Genomic DNA, 16,162 nt, shown 5'->3' on the forward strand with positions numbered 1-16,162 from the left:
CACTTTGGACCATTTTTGGGGTAAAGTTGGACAAGAAAAAGGCGTCTAGGGGGAGGAGCCTATAAATTTTTACAACCTGAAAACAAACTATATGTTCATTAATTTTCTTTCCATTGCAAAAAATTATGGAAAGAGGGCGATAAATATGAATTATTAGTTATCTATTATTTCCCTCCCTCGCGCTCCTGGCGGTCGCAGTTATCAATTACTATCAAATTTGAAGCTCGAGGTGCAGAGAAAGCGTAGTTTTGGCAGTCATCCGCCAGGAGCGCGAGGGAGGGGTTAAAAAAATGGCTGCTAGGCTGGGTGGAAAACTGGTCAAACGAGCCTTTTACTAGATTGCGAATAACTCGGCCAATCAAATCCGGAAAAAGATTTCCTTTCGGATTTGCATTGAGGGGTGGCCAAGCAAACTTTTGAAAGAATTAGTTTTTTTTTGGGTTTGCTTTTTCCGAAAAAGCGATATCAAAGACCCTTAAAAAGGGTATCCCTTTTCTGAGAGGGAAAATAGTCATAGTGGAGAAACCAGGGGTCTATGACTCTGCCATAACTAAGAAAAACGTAAATATGGCCGCGACGCGCAAGGTGCTTTCGTAAAACAGTGAGGGTACGGGATCTCCAGTAGCTTTATTTGTCAAGCAGCAAACCATTCGAGCTGCTAAGGTACAGTATCCTGCACAAAAATCCGAACACCGATTTAATTTTTTAAAGCCACCTATTGGCGGGGTAAAGGGTTTTTGTTTGTTTTTCTCTAAGAGGGAGGGTAGACGGGGTGATGGACACATAGGGCAGGGTTGGGTGAGTATAGAAATTTTTTTTAAATGCCTTAAGGTATTACGCTTTAAGGAAAGTAACAGGTCGGGACATTTTTGCAACCCCCAGGGGAATGTGTTTTTTTTAACGACAGTTGGAAATGTTGGATTTAGGCTGTGTAATATTCCTTACCCAAAATAAATTAGATAGCTGCCTGTGCACAATTATGTCGATACCTATGGCATATGTGTAGAGCTTCTGATTGCGACGCCGTAGATCAGTGTTCGATTTCCGATAAGGAATTGCGAAATATTTCGTATTGTTACGTTCGTAACGAGAACACTGGGATTTACCCTCGAAAGAGGCAATTAAATAGTTCAACGAAATAGTTGTATTCCGTCCCTGTACTTGGGATTCGCACAGTTACACAAAAAAAAAGGGAACACGCGAAAAGGGAATGGAAAAATAATCCGCGAGGGAAAGCCAGCGTTTAAACAAAGCCCCCTCTTATGGTCCTGTCGCTCAGACGGTTTACCCTCTACTGCCTTTTACAACAGGTAGACAAAGGCGTCTGGCTAATTGACCCGCCATCTGGCAGAGACAAGCACATAATTAGGGATGGGGATATTGGCGGGAGATACAATTGTAACATTCGGCCCTTCCTGACTCGAAGTTCGCCATAAAAAAAAAACAAAAAAAAACGAGAACAAACAAAACAAAACACAAAAGGGAACAAGACGAGCACAACTGATTTAAACAAAAGAAAAGCAAAACAAAGAACTTCGAAATTTCCACTTTTACCAACCCTCCAGAATACTATACCCTCCCTCCGCTCACGGCTCTAAAATTACCAGTTACCCATTACCCCCCCCCAAAAAAAAGGAAAGAAAGGAAAAAAAAAAAGTACTTGAATTAGTTGTAGCCACGTAAGAAGCAAAAAAAAAAAAAAAAAAAAAAAACAAAGCAAAAAAAAAGGACACATACCACAAGGCAAAACACCGCTAGGTAATTAAAAAAAAAAAGAAAATGTATATAAACATAGCGAAAGAAGTGCGTGTATGGTCATGTGTGATATTGCCTCATCCACGCCGGCCGTCTTGTCTGTCGCCCAATCCTCGTAACAGGTAATGGCGTAATTATTGGTGGGGCTTCCGGTGGCTCATTCTCCGATTCCGATGAGCTTACGTCACTTGATGAGGACGATGATGACGAAGATTCTTCTACCGTTATATCTTCCGACTCATCCCACTCAAGATCCGACCGACCATGAAACCGACGAATCTGGCAGACGTGAGCGTTAAACCTCCGATGTGAGTTCTTCTTCCGGCGCGCGGGCAGATCTTCTACCAAATATGTTGTTGGACACACCTTTTTCACCACTTGGAACGGTCCGATGAATTTAGGCAACAATTTCTTTGTAAGATTTTTCTTATGGAGCTTCCGGCGAACGAGGACAAGATCGCCCAGTAAGAGCTCGGTGTCCACTTTTCTTCGTCTATCGACGCGTTCTTTTGTTTTTCGTTGCTTCCTAAGAATCCGCACCCGCGCTGCCATCCTCAAATCCGCAATACGCGACAAAAATTGCGAGTGCGACTCCTTCTCTTTATCCGGCCAGGGAAACATGTTTTCAATAGACAGGACTGGGAGACGACCATGCACTAGTTCAAAAGGAGTTATTTCCGTAGTGGCCTGCCTAGCAGTATTAATGGCAAATGCTGCCGCGGACAGATGCAAATCCCAATCATCATGGGTCGTATTAACAAAAGCACAGAAAGCAAGTGTCAACGTCCTGTTTACCCGTTCAACCAGCCCATTGGTCTCCGGATGCTCTGCGGTCGCAAAAACGTGGTCGATATTCCACCTGCTTGTCCAGTCAGAAAACAATTTCGAGGTGAAAGCCGTGCCCTGATCCGAAATTAGGCGCCGAGGTGTTCCATGCCGGAAGAGGATATTTTGCTCCAAAAAAACAGTGGCAAATTTGGACGACGTATCTGGAACAGGCTGTACCTCGATCCACTTAGTCAAATAGTCGATCGCGACGATGATGTGGCGATATCCTGCAGATGTACTCTTAAATGGACCTAAATGGTCGACACCGATGAGATGGAATGGGGATGACGGTGGCTCGATGGGGAGGAGCTTACCAATCACGTGACCAATAGCATGTTTGTGTTTTTGACAGAAAAGACAAGATTGGACGAACACTTTCACACTCCTACCCAGCCGTGGCCACCAAAATCTACTTTTAATTCTAAATAAAGTTTTCTCTACTCCCTGGTGCCCGGATGAGGGAAAATCATGACAAGATTCAAGGACTTTGCGACGAAGGATGGAGGGAACGACTAAAAGAAATTTTCTACCCGAATGACTATTTTTTTTATACAAGACTTTACCCCGAATAACAAACCGTTTAGACATATTGTTTTGAATTGGGGAACTCAAGGAAACGAAAATTGGTTGGAGTTGGCCGTCTTGTTGTTGCAAGAGGGCGACCTCATTGGATGCTAAGCCAGTTTCAGGCACATTTACGGCAATACAGCATGTTTCCTCTGTCTGAGAATCGTTGGTTTCGACAATCGTCTCCGCCGGATTCCGAGACAGGGCATCTGCTACTTGGTTGTCTACGCCTTTGACATGCTCAATGGAAAAATCAAATTCTTGAAGATCAAGCACCCACCTGGAAAATTTGCCCTTCAACTCCTTTTTTCCCATCATCCATTTTACGGAAGAACTATCCGTTTTCACAATGAAATGTCGACCATAAACGTAAGTGCGGAATTTCTTTAATGCCCAGACAACTGCCAAACACTCCAGCTCGTTTGCGTGATAGCGCGTTTCTGCATCACTCAACTTCCGGCTAATAAAAGAGACAGGCCGATGACCCTCACCAGCATCTTGTGACAATACTGCCCCAAGCCCGATTTGACTTGCGTCTGTCTGGATGGTGACTTCCCGAACGTCATCGAAATGAGCCAGAACAGGAGCTGAGGTCAAGCGCTCGACGATCCTGTTCTTTGCGCCTTCTTGACGCTCGGTCCATCTCCATCCAGCATTCTTCTTCAAAAGTAAGTGTAAGGGGTGCGCAAGGGCTGCAAAGTCTGGTATGAAACGCCGATAATATGAAGCGAGACCTAAAAACCCGCGTAAGGACTTCAGATTAGTTACTGGCATTGTCGTTAGGGCTCGAACTTTTTCACTCTCTGGGCGAATACCTTCCTTATCAACTACGTGTCCTAAATGAGACACCATGGTTGAGCCAAAAACACATTTATCGACGTTCAGAGTCAAATTTGCTTGTTCTAGGGCTGTTAGAACCAGCTCTAGACGTGCCAAGTGCTCCTCAAACGTCTTCCCAAAAACAAGAACGTCGTCCAGATAGACAAGGCACATATGCCATTTCAGGCCAGCCAAAACCTTGTCCATTAAACGCTGGAATGTTGCTGGGGCACAGTTCAAACCGAACGGTAAACGAGAAAATTGATAAAGGCCGTCTGGGGTGACGAAGGCTGTTTTCTCTCGATCTTCTACCGCTACTGGCACCTGCCAATACCCGCTGGCCAAATCAAGACATGAAAAAAACTGGGCGCCTGCTAATCGATCGAAAACGTCGTCGATCCGAGGCAATGGATATACGTCACGTTTTGTCACTGCATTCAAGCGACGGAAATCGACACAAAATCGATATTCTCCCGATTTCGCCTTCCTCACCAACACTACGGGCGAACTCCACGGACTATAAGACTCTTCAATAATCCCGTCCTCCAACATTTCTTCGACCTTGTCAGCAATAATTTGGCGTTCAAAAGCAGACACCCGGTATGGCACAGATTTGATGGGACGAGCATCCCCCGTGTCGATGTGGTGCACGACATCTGTCGTGTGTCCGATGGCTCTTTTTGACGCTGGAAAACACTTTTGTCGCCGCTCAAGCAACTCGACTATTTTTGCGCGCTCCAAAGGACTGAGTTTCTCCCCCATTCTGATTTGTGGAGCTAACTTAGAGAAATGATCTTCTGAGATCAAGGTTGCGCCAACTTCTGGAATTCCTCCACTTTCTGACACGCCAGACAATTCTACGTCTTCGTCTGCTTCAACAACACAAAAAAAATGGCGCCGCTTCAACTTCAACTCCACCGAGGCGTAATTTACAATAGCAATTTTTACAATTCCTTCCCTAATATCTACAATGCTCGACGGTATTACCCATTCTTTCCCCGGTTTTGAACAAGAATTAAATTTAACAAATCCCCTCCCCGAAATACAACTTGGCAATCTCCCATTCACAAACATGAGTGAATTAGGCGGGATGGTTTGGGGTCCGTCCACTTTAACAGGCATCCACCCACGGCGCTTTGATGGTGACTGTTCGGCTAGATACTCGCAAATATCATCCCCGATGATAAATTCTTCATTTCCTTCTACTCCCCCCACAATTAAGTCAACCGCTTCCCGTTTTTGCTCTTCTTCACACACGCAAACCTTTTCTTCTTCCGTTCCTTCATTAATTATAAAAACGTCCTTCGCAAATCGTACCTTCTTTCCCCCCCGTTCCCCTAAGATTTCACCTTCCTTAATTTCCACGATTTTACTCCCTTCCCCATTGAAAATTTTACTCCCTTCCCCATTCAAAATTTTACTCCCTTCCCCATTCAAAATTTTACTCCCTTCCCCAACTAGTTCAATCCTCCCCCTCTTAACCACTATACTTGTATTACTTTTAACGATCCAATCAACCCCCAAAATTAAGGCAAATGGTGCAGTCCTCAAGACAGTTACATGATTAATTTTTACAAGTTTACCCCCCCATTTAACGTTGAGTGGCAAAGATCCCTCGACGCGCACCGGTTTGTTGTCGACGCCCCTGAGTTTAGCTTTGTTCACCTTACGGCTTGGATTTAAAAACTTGCGCACGACACTCAGCCGGACTGCGCTAACACTTGCACCAGAGTCGACGAGGGCTATAACTTCGCCTACTTTCTCGATCCAGACTTTGATAAGGGGTAAGGCAGGTCGGTTTTCAAAAAAAACAAAGCCTCTTAAGGGCGCCATTGCCGTTGGCGGGTAGACGCGTCGTTTTTTGCTGGGCAGTCCCGGGCAATATGTCCATTCCTGTTGCAGACATAACAAAGTCTCTGTGGTGGGCCTCTCTGGGGCATGGGGCCTCCAGCGCGGGAACCACCGGCTATCGGGTTAACCGCCAGCCGCGACATCGACGTTGAAATCTGATTGACCAATCTGTCACCAAGATTTTGAAAAAGAGCCGCGAAATTTGGGGCAGGTGGGGCGACAACAGGTGGCGCAGGACATGCCGTGCCATGAAAGGGTGCACTGTATGTTACAGGCGGGGCAGGAATACCCATTTGAACACTCGATAAGCCAAGCTGTTCCAAGTCCGTAGACGAGTTACGAAGTCAGTAAAATTGACAGGTAGCTGAGCCGTAAGCGCCGCGATGTAAATTGGATTGGCTAACCCCCTAAGCAACGCCTTAATGATGTCTGCCTCTGGCAAAGGTACAGGAGAGCGCAGACATAATCTACGCTTGTCCAAAACGTACTCCAAACAAGATTCCCCTGGTTTCTGCACCCATGCTTCCACCATTAAGCTCCACTCCAAAAACGACAAGGTGTGGGAAAAGTTTGTGACAAGGGCCGCTGACCAAAGTGGCCACGTACCATGGTTCTGCCCGGTTTGCGCATGCCATTGGGACGCCGTACCTAAAAGACGTGTTACGGCAACCAAAAGACAGTTCTCGGCCGTCCAACCTTCTAACCCTGCTACCCTGTTTACTTGGTCAACAAACCCCTGTGCGTCCTCGTCTGCACTACCTGAAAAATGTGGTAGAGAGTTTACCGCCACTGTGGAAGGCCGAATAACAGGTGCATTGGGTGGTGCAGCAACAATGGCTTGCATAGCGGCTTGGTTTTGCTGTTGGCCCCCGATAACTTGAAATAGCTGCGCCATCTGGTTCTGCCTCGCTGCTGCGTCCGTTGCTACTGCCGTGGTAAACCCTTGTAACGCAGCGATGAGAGCTGCATTGTCCGCCATTTCAGTTTTGGTCGACGCTTCCGAAGGAGAAATGTCAAATTCCAGACGTTGTTTAGCAGCGTCGTTTGGTGGATAGCGAGGTACAGGGCGAACTAAACGGGGTCTAACCGGTTCTGGATCGGTTTGTTGGCTACGGTTCCGTAAGTGATAGTGGTGTTCAAAACCAAAAAAAGGTTCTTTAATCTCGGAATCCGTATCCGACATGCAGGTCCCGACGCCAGCAAAAGCAACCAAAAGAAAAAGACCCAAAACAGACGTGACTAATCAGTCGGTCAACCACGAGAAAGAAAAAAGAAAAAAAAAAACCCACTTGCAAAAAAAGAAACAGAATAAACATACATAAACGACGGCACCAGCAAAAGCAAATAAGTCAGGAGACGAACACACAAAAACCAAATTAAATACCCAACAAAAGCTTAGGTACACCAACCGAAACTCGCTTAAATTGTTGGCGCGCCAAAAAAAAGAGACAAGAAATTAAACGCCGAAAAATTAACAAAACAACAAAAAAAAATATTTCCCCTTTGGCTTCAAAGCGAAAAACCACGATCCCACGGGAAACTACTTTGCGGGAGAGTCTGTCGCGTAACACAGATCCAATATGGCCACGCCCACAGTCACGCCTGCCTCCAACACACGACTGGATCCAATATGGCGGCGCCCTTTAAGGCAGTGGCGTTCAGTAAGGCGACTTTTTAAAAGTCGTTCTAAGGCCTTGTAATCCCTCTTCTGACACCAATTGTTACGTTCGTAACGAGAACACTGGGATTTACCCTCGAAAGAGGCAATTAAATAGTTCAACGAAATAGTTGTATTCCGTCCCTGTACTTGGGATTCGCACAGTTACACAAAAAAAAAGGGAACACGCGAAAAGGGAATGGAAAAATAATCCGCGAGGGAAAGCCAGCGTTTAAACAAAGCCCCCTCTTATGGTCCTGTCGCTCAGACGGTTTACTCTCTACTGCCTTTTACAACAGGTAGACAAAGGCGTCTGGCTAATTGACCCGCCATCTGGCAGAGACAAGCACATAATTAGGGATGGGGATATTGGCGGGAGATACAATTGTAACAGTATCTTTACAATATTCTTCATTCGAATACGCTAGGAATATAAATTTTTTTAGAACGAAGTAAATTATTATTTTTAAGTTATTTAATAAACAAAAAATGCACATATTGCTCGATGAAAACTTGTTTTATTTATGAACGAAAATTTCTCATAAGGTATTCACAATAATTCATCACTTCATCTGTAATCGAACACCGATCTCCAGCATCACATTCAGAAAGGCTACATCTACGCCATTAACAACGACGCAAACATTCACAGGCAGCTGAAACATATGCTAAATTGTTTCGATAAGCAACATTACCAAACCCAAGCCCTAAATTTCCAACTGTCGTTTAAAAAAACACACCACCCTGGGGGTTGCAAAAATGTCCTGACCTGTAACTTGCCTTAAAGCGTAATACCTTAAGGCATTTATTTTTAATGTCTAGACTTACCCAACCCTGCCCTGTCGTGTCTATCACCCCGTCTAACCTCCCCCTTTAAAAAAAAGAAAAAAAACACCCGCTACCCCGCCAATAGGTGGCTTTAAAAAATTAAATCGGTGTTCGGATTTTTGTGCAGGATACTGTACTGTACAGTATCCTGCACAAAAAGGTGAACACCGATTTATTTTGAAAAAGCCATCTGTGGGTAAAAAATATGAATAGTTTACCTTTTTAAGGAGAGGTAGGGTGGTTTTGGCGCAAAATCATCATAAGGGGGGTTGGGTAATGTCATTTCAGACCTTTTTTTTTTTTTTGCCCTAGGTATTAAATGTCTGGAAAAAAGTGTAGACTGTATTATCGGTAGACTCCCCTATCCCCCGGCAAAGTAGAACAATTTTAGCAATACAAAATAGAGTCTTTCCATTACTCGTTGTTGTCATTATCGGGTCGGGTAATCGGGTAGCATATGGAAACACAAAATTATTTTTATCAGTATGCTAGCTATCTGTTACTAAATTGTTAGTGGCTTATTGGATACGTTTCCTTCGGCGACGCGGGAGTTCCGCGTTCAAAGCTTGTTTGCATTAATATTATTCAGAGCAAATCTAACTAATGAATATAATTAAATAAAATTTTGGTGAGATACAGTGTTTCGGATTTTCTAAATTTGCCGGATTTGACTCAAATCCAAATCATTGCGTGTGTTTTGAAATCCGTTCCAAATCCTAAGCTCGAAAAAATCAGCAAAATCCAATCCAAATCAAATCCAAATCCAAATCCAAATCATTTTAAATTTGAGAAAATCCGATCCAAATCCGATCCAAATCCGATCCAAATCCAATCCAATTCACAATCAATTGTTAATTTTATGATTGCAACATGTAACACATAGTTACATACAAGTTCTTCTACATATTCTGTGTCAAGGTAAAATTTTTTTAAATTTCCTTTTAATTTTTTTGACTTTAATCCCTAATTTAATATCAAATAAAAACCCAAGACTTAATAGGATTAGTTTACTTTTTAACAGAAGTTTTGCTAAAAAGTCTGTTTGACTTTTGATTTCTTACAAAATCCATTTTTTTTTTAACTATAATAACAGGTTCCTTTAGATTTCTTAAGTTGGATTAAATCTTTTTATTTCTGAGTATTCTGACTGACAACGGTGAAAAGAGCAAAAAAAAAGAGTTAGCCACAATTCATTATTTGTGTTTGACAGGAGTCACAGGACTCATAAGTTTCATATTTCGCTTTATGAAAAGCATTTTCGCGAAGAGAGGAGGCTTAATGCGATTTCTTTTAGCCGATGCAATGTCCGTGGCGGTGCTAAAGACCCGTTCGATCTCTCCTCCCGAAGCGGGCACCCCGAAGAGCTCCCTTGCTATCAAAGCCAACAACGGGAATCGATGGGCGTTTACTTTCCAATAACCCAAGGGACTAAAGCGCAAGTCAGAAGGACAATCATTGTCAGGAGAGCAATGATTGTCCGTCTGCAGAGTCTCCAGACGACAAGAAAGGTAAATACTAAACAGTGGCTGGGTGGTACAGGAAAAAAATTCTAAATTGGAAAAAAATCCGAAACAAATCTTTATAAAGGATTTGGATTTGATTTGAAAAAATCCGGGTTTTTTTTTGTGGGGATCAAATCCGATCCAAATCCAAGCCATTGAAAAATAAGGCAAATCCAAATCCCTTAAAAATCCGGGAGGATTTGGATTTGATTGGATTTGGATTTGATTTGAAAAAAAAAATCCGAAACACTGGTCAGATATATAATATTTAAAATTTTGAAGAAAATATTCATATAAGATTAATGATTATTAATTTCGTAAATAATTACACTGTTTTAATGAACGCAATAATTTTGTAACCAGTTATCTTATCCAAGTCTAGAACGCGGATCTCCCGCGTCGCCGACGGAAGCGTATCCAACAAGCAACTAACAATTTACTAACTAACAGCTAGCATACTGATAAAAATAATTTTGTGTTTCCATATGCTACCCGATTACCCGACCCGATAATGACAATAACGGATAATGGAAAGACTATTTTGTATTGCAAAAATTTTTCTACTTAGCCGGGGGGTAGGGGAGTCTACCGATGATACAGTCTACACTTTTCCAGACATTTAATACCTAGGGCAAAAAAAAAGGTGTCTGGACTGACATTACCCAACCCCCCTTATAATGATTTTGCGCCAAAACCGCCCTACCTCTCCTTAAAAAGGTAAACTATTAATATTTTCTACCCACAGATGGCTTTTTAAATGTCTAGACTTACCCAACCTTGCCCTGTCGTGTCTATCACCCCGTCTACCCTTCCCCTTAAAAAAAAAAACCGCTACCCCGCCAATAGGTGGCTTTAAAAAATTAAATCGGTGTTGCAGGATACTGTACTTACGTTAATTCTTTAAACCGTATGAGGTGCACTCAACTAGTGCCATCTCGTAAGCTTATTCTGGCCCAAAAAACAAGGATTGTTATTAGCTATTAAGCCCGGTCTCAGGTAACCTGGGCCGAGCCTTAATAGTTATTTTCTTATCAGTCATCAGCTCCTATGTACAGTATCCTGCACAAAAATCCGAACACCGATTTAATTTTTTAAAGCCACCTATTGGCGGGGTAAAGGGTTTTTTGTTTGTTTTTCTTTAAGAGGGAGGGTAGACGGGGTGATGGACACATAGGGCAGGGTTGGGTAAGTCTAGACATTTTTTTTATGCCTTAAAGGTATTACGCTTTAAGGCAAGTAACAGGTCGGGACATTTTTGCAACCCCCAGGGTGGTGTGTTTTTTTTAAACGACAGTTGGAAATGTTGGACTTAGGCTGTGTAATACTCCTTACCCAAATAAATTAGATAGCTGCCTGTGCACAATTTTCTCGATACCGATGGCATATGTGTAGAGCCTCTGATTGCGACGCCGTAGATCAGAGTTCGATTCCCAAAAAGGAATTGCAAAATATTTGGTATCGTTATCTTCATTCGAATTTGCTGGAAATATTAATTTCTCTAGAACGAAGGAGATTATTACTTTTTAAATTATTTAATAAAAAAAAACACATATTGCACGATGAAAATTTGTTTTATATATAAACGAGAATTTCTCGTAAGTTAACCATATTAACTCAGCACCACATCTGGAATCGAACGCCGATCTCCAGCATCACATTCAGAAACGCTACACCTACGCCATTGACAGCGACGTAAACATTTACAGGCAGCTGGAACATAAGCTAAATTGTTTCGGCAACATTACCAAGCCCAAGCCCTAAATTTCCAACCTTCGTTTTCAAAAACACACCACCCTGGGGGTTGCAAAAATGTCCCGACCTGTAACTTGCCTTAAAGCGTAATACCTTAAGGCACCTTTTTAAAATGTCTAGACTTACCCAACCCTACCCTGTCGTGTCCATCACCCCGTCTACCCTCCCCCTTAAAGAAAAACAAACAAAAAACCCACTACCCCGCCAATAGGTGGCTTTAAAAAATTAAATCGGTGTTCGGATTTTTGTGCAGGATACTGTACGTGTATACCAGTGTTATTTGCTCGACTCCCATCAGCACAAGATTTGGGACATCGCACGCCCTCTCCGGAAAAAGGACGACCAGGGACGATCGGTGTGGGGATTTCTCCAGTTGTACAAGATGAGGCTTGTTTCTAGTTCAACTCCGGTTGCTTCGTGATCAGCTTAAAAAATGGCGATTTAATTGACACCTGTTAACACAAAAAAAAAGAAGTACTGTTGACCTACCAGTGAAGTTGTCTTTTGGAAGGTAAAGCAGTCACATTGGTTCTGATAAGTCAGGCAGAGTCACGTGACCAGCCTTAGATATCAGATTGCCACGTATCGTAACTAGTAAACCGGGGACGTTCTCACTTCTGAGCAACGACTTCCCAGTTCCCACGTCCGTCTGTTCCTCTGTTGCAAAAAAAGGAGTAGTTGCCCGGCCGTTGTCCTTTAAAATTGGTGACTGCTTAGAAGTGACAACGACAAGCAGACGAAACGACGCAGGGATTCCGTCTTGAAAACTGAACAAACCGGATAACAGAAATTATAGTTTATTTCACATCATTTTCTGGAATGGATAATACGGCTAACCCCAAGGAAAACGAGAGGTTCTCATGATTTCAGATCTTATCTATAGCTATGATTACCGTACTGTGTAATGATAATCAATATGGTCTGTGTAATAATTCCAACAACCTTTTTTTTTTATTTTCGTTTTATTCTGCCTACTACTAAATTTCTAGCCTAATAACTGTAGTTTTTATTTAAATCTTAATCTATATTATGTATAATAGTACCCATTTAATTGTGTGTATTTGGTTTCAATGATTTTCTAATACCTGATCTAATTGATCAGATCGTGTGGTGTGCCTAAAGCAGGGGAAGACATGACAACAGTGCTGAAAAAAAACGAAGCTACAACTGATCGGCCAACTCAGATAGAAAAATCAAGTGGAAAAAAGAAATCTCAAGACAGAGAGCAGGAAAAGAGCAGGGATCGTCAATCTGTTAGGGAGCATCATAGAAGAGGAGAAAGATCTAGAGGTGGTGGTCGAGCTGCTTCTAAAGGCAGCATTTACAGACCTAGAAGCCGTCCAGAATGCCGTGTTCACATTTCCAATATTCCTTATGAATACCGTTGGCAGGACCTTAAGGATCTTTTCCGAAATGAAGGTTTATTTTTATGCTGATTTTCAGTTTATGTACAGCTTGTGTTATTTAGTGGATCAGGATTGTTGAGGATCTTGATTGTTGTACAGTTGGCGAAGTTTCGTTCGTGGAGCTGTTTGAAGATGAGCGTGGTAAGCCTCGAGGATGTGGAATTGTCGAATTTGAGAAAATTGAGCATGCTCGTATTGCCCTGGATAAAATGAACCGATATGAGCTAAAAGGTCGTCGTCTTATCGTCAAAGAAGTGAGGATTCCATACACTTTGCTTATTCAGTCAACATTGTCTTACGAAGACATTGAAAGCGTGGCTTGGGCTAGTGTATCAAATAAGTTTGTTCTCTGTTTGTTTTTTCTATGTTTTCTTCTTTTTTTCCCTCGATGCTGAAACCAGGATTTTGACATCGAAGGTGATGGATATGGACACTTAAGGGGTGCAAGCGCATCCATAAGCAGTCGTCAAGAAAGTGAAAGACATATTCCTCGGTCTTACTCGTCCGGTCGTGATTATGTTGGTGATGTTAGCTACGACGGAATGAGGAGTGGTCGAGGAAGCATCAACGGAACATTAGCGTCTCCTTCGTCTACGCGTTGGAGCAATACGTATGGATTGAGTCCTCAGTTTCTCGATTCATTAGGAATTTCGGGTCCACTCTTCGATCGCATTTTTGTTGCCAATGTAAGTTTAAATCAAGGAAGCAGATTGTTGTTGTAAGGTCTAGATGAAGCTGGTAAGGTGATTTTGTCGAGGGAAGGTGACACTCATCGGCATCTGTTTTGCCAGTTGCTTCTTTTGGATACATCTTGTCTAAATTGTAGAGGTGTTTCAGTTTGTTGTGTTGGTGGATCGAATTCGGCGGCTGTCGTGAGCAGTCATAAGATGGGGTGACAGCTCATGGTAGCTTAAGACGTGTGGCGCTGATGTTTCTGATCCAGAAGCTCTTAAAATATTCTTTCTTTGTGCAAATTATTCGTTTTTATCATGGGCTTCATGGCGTTGAGTATGTCCCATTTCTTCAGTTGGATTACAAGGTGGACGATGCTAAACTTCGGGAGGTGTTTGGTTTGGCCGGAAAAGTTGTCGACGCTGAGGTGGTGAAAGATCGAGATGGCAGGTCACGTGGATTTGGTGTTTTGAAAATGAGCCATCCCGTTGAGGCTGTACAGGTATTATAATAATCCCGAACGAATCATTCAACTACAGATAATCTGCAATCCTGTGGGGGATTTTTTATATACTTTTTATATTTATTTTATATTTATTTTATATTTCACTTCATTTTTTAAGTTGAATAGTTTTTTCATCAGTTTTTATTTCTGTTGTCATCTATAGGCAATATCCATGTTCAACAACCAAATGCTTTTCGACAGACGGATGACCGTGCGGATGGATCGTGATGCGGATCGTACTGAAACGAGGGCTTCTCGATGCGGATTGCCTGAAGGGCTTCGTTCAATTGGAATGGGACTTGGAAGTAGAGGAGATCCCCTACACGATGTTCCACGTAAATACCTACTTTGTTTTATTTATTGTGGTTTGGTTAATTTATTTTATATTTTATTGTTATTATATTTCTTTTTGTTTGCTTGTTTTTGTTTGGGGGGGGGCAGTGGGGTTGATTTTCTATTCTCATGCGAATTTGTTCTTCAGGAGGTGGTCTACAAGACCGTCCCTTGGATCTTTATCGTAATAGCTCTACCATGGAATTTGGCAGCTTTGGCAGTAGAATAGCCAGTGCTTCTGATGATTTTGTTCCTTCATCAAATACTAGTTTGGGTCACGCGAGTGGTATGTCAGCTATGGGAAGTCAAGTCGAACAATCAGTCGCTGGATTGCATAGCATAAGGTCCAGTCGTCCTATGCATGATCCTCCAATGGGCGATTATCGGATGAATAACATGGAATCGGGTTACAATGTCAGAGCAAGCTCTGGAAATTCCATTTCATTGAACAGAATCGCTGATAGCTACAATCCGGCTTCATATGGATACCGGACGGAAAGTGTAGCAGCGAAAGATATATATGGAACTTCTATCCTTGATTACGAGCGCAGAGATCTGTATACAAATAATGGAACAAACCAGTTGACACGCGAAACGCAAGATTATCTTTCAACTTCTGCTGGATATGCTTCTGGAACGCGGATGCCCGGCATGGGTTCTTCAGTTTCATCGTCTTTGCCACTCGGTCCTTCTGACAGTTCGTCAAGATCCTCTGATACCATCGTAATAACAAACGTATGTCATCATTATTATTTTGTTATTTATTATTATTATTATTATATATTTTTTTCTCATTATTTGTTTTGTTGATGTTGTGTTTTTACAAAGCAAGTTAATTAATCCATTTTTAAATTTTACAGTTGCCACCCAACTGCACTTGGCAGGATTTACGAGACAAGTTCTGTGAGGTAAGTCCACTTCGTCAATCTATACTTAAGTAAACATTTGACGTCAGCATAACTTTTTAGCTGCTTTGCCCTTTCCAGAGTAAACTACTCTAATCTGTTTTGTACGTTTGACAACAACAAAATTTATTTTCGATTGATTTGTCATACTCAGGCTAATTAAAACGTAAATAATTTGAATTTGAATTTAAATCAAATTGCAATCTTATGCCAAAATTCAAATTTGTCCGGCAAAAGTAGATGATCGTTGGTCCTAAAATATTTTGGCGAAAAATGTTTTTCCTTTTAATCATTTGAAAATCAGTTACTTTGATCCATGCACACTGTACTTTCTATGGGTTATGTGTACATGTTAGGTTGGAGATGTACTATTTGCCGACATTCGTGCGAAAGGTACTGGTTTGGTGAGATTTAGTTCGGAGCGAGATGCACAACGGGCTTGTGGTAAGTAATTATAAATTTGCCTATGTTCGCTCAAAAAAGAAAATGACGGTTAATTTTTTTGTTTGTCATTTCACACCAGCCGTGTTGAATCGAACGAATATGGAAGGATACGCAATCGAAGTTAATTTTTATTGAAATTCCGGAGAATCCACGACTTTTTTCTTCTTCTCTTCGGAAAGCACTTTATGGAAAAGTCTCTCCATGACCTAAAAACGTTCAACTGAATTGGTTCATAATAAACTTAGTTGTACCTTATTATTTGCTTTTTTTTTCTGTTTGGAATTTTTTTACTACAATCTTCTTGGTTAGCTGATGTTTAGAAAAAATCGTGCACAGTG

At 42.0% G+C, this 16,162-nt stretch overlaps 1 protein-coding gene across 1 annotated transcript; it reads left to right on the top strand.

The window, feature by feature from the left end:
- The first annotated feature begins 11,822 nt into the window (after nucleotides 1–11,822).
- Nucleotides 11,823–16,079, top strand: LOC116932154 (myelin expression factor 2). Its single transcript, XM_032939932.2, has 10 exons — nucleotides 11,823–12,413; nucleotides 12,662–12,978; nucleotides 13,065–13,219; nucleotides 13,367–13,651; nucleotides 13,993–14,139; nucleotides 14,306–14,477; nucleotides 14,624–15,210; nucleotides 15,336–15,383; nucleotides 15,737–15,824; nucleotides 15,904–16,079. The coding sequence occupies exons 1-10, from the start codon at nucleotides 12,379–12,381 to the stop codon at nucleotides 15,957–15,959; spliced, it is 1,890 nt and encodes a 629-aa protein (XP_032795823.1). The 5' UTR covers nucleotides 11,823–12,378; the 3' UTR covers nucleotides 15,960–16,079.
- The last annotated feature ends 83 nt before the right edge of the window (nucleotides 16,080–16,162 follow it).

Source organism: Daphnia magna, linkage group LG7, assembly GCF_020631705.1.
Source record: "Daphnia magna isolate NIES linkage group LG7, ASM2063170v1.1, whole genome shotgun sequence".
Classification (NCBI taxonomy): Eukaryota; Metazoa; Arthropoda; class Branchiopoda; order Diplostraca; family Daphniidae; genus Daphnia; species Daphnia magna.

Excerpts from the sequence above, each read along its gene's own strand:
- LOC116932154 (XM_032939932.2), top strand. The coding sequence starts at position 12,379 with ATGGATAATACGGCTAACCCCAAGGAAAACGAGAG. Across the intron at positions 13,652-13,992 it reads ATCGCATTTTTGTTGCCAAT|TTGGATTACAAGGTGGACGA; the intron begins GTAAGTTTAAAT and ends CCATTTCTTCAG. Across the intron at positions 15,384-15,736 it reads TACGAGACAAGTTCTGTGAG|GTTGGAGATGTACTATTTGC; the intron begins GTAAGTCCACTT and ends TGTACATGTTAG.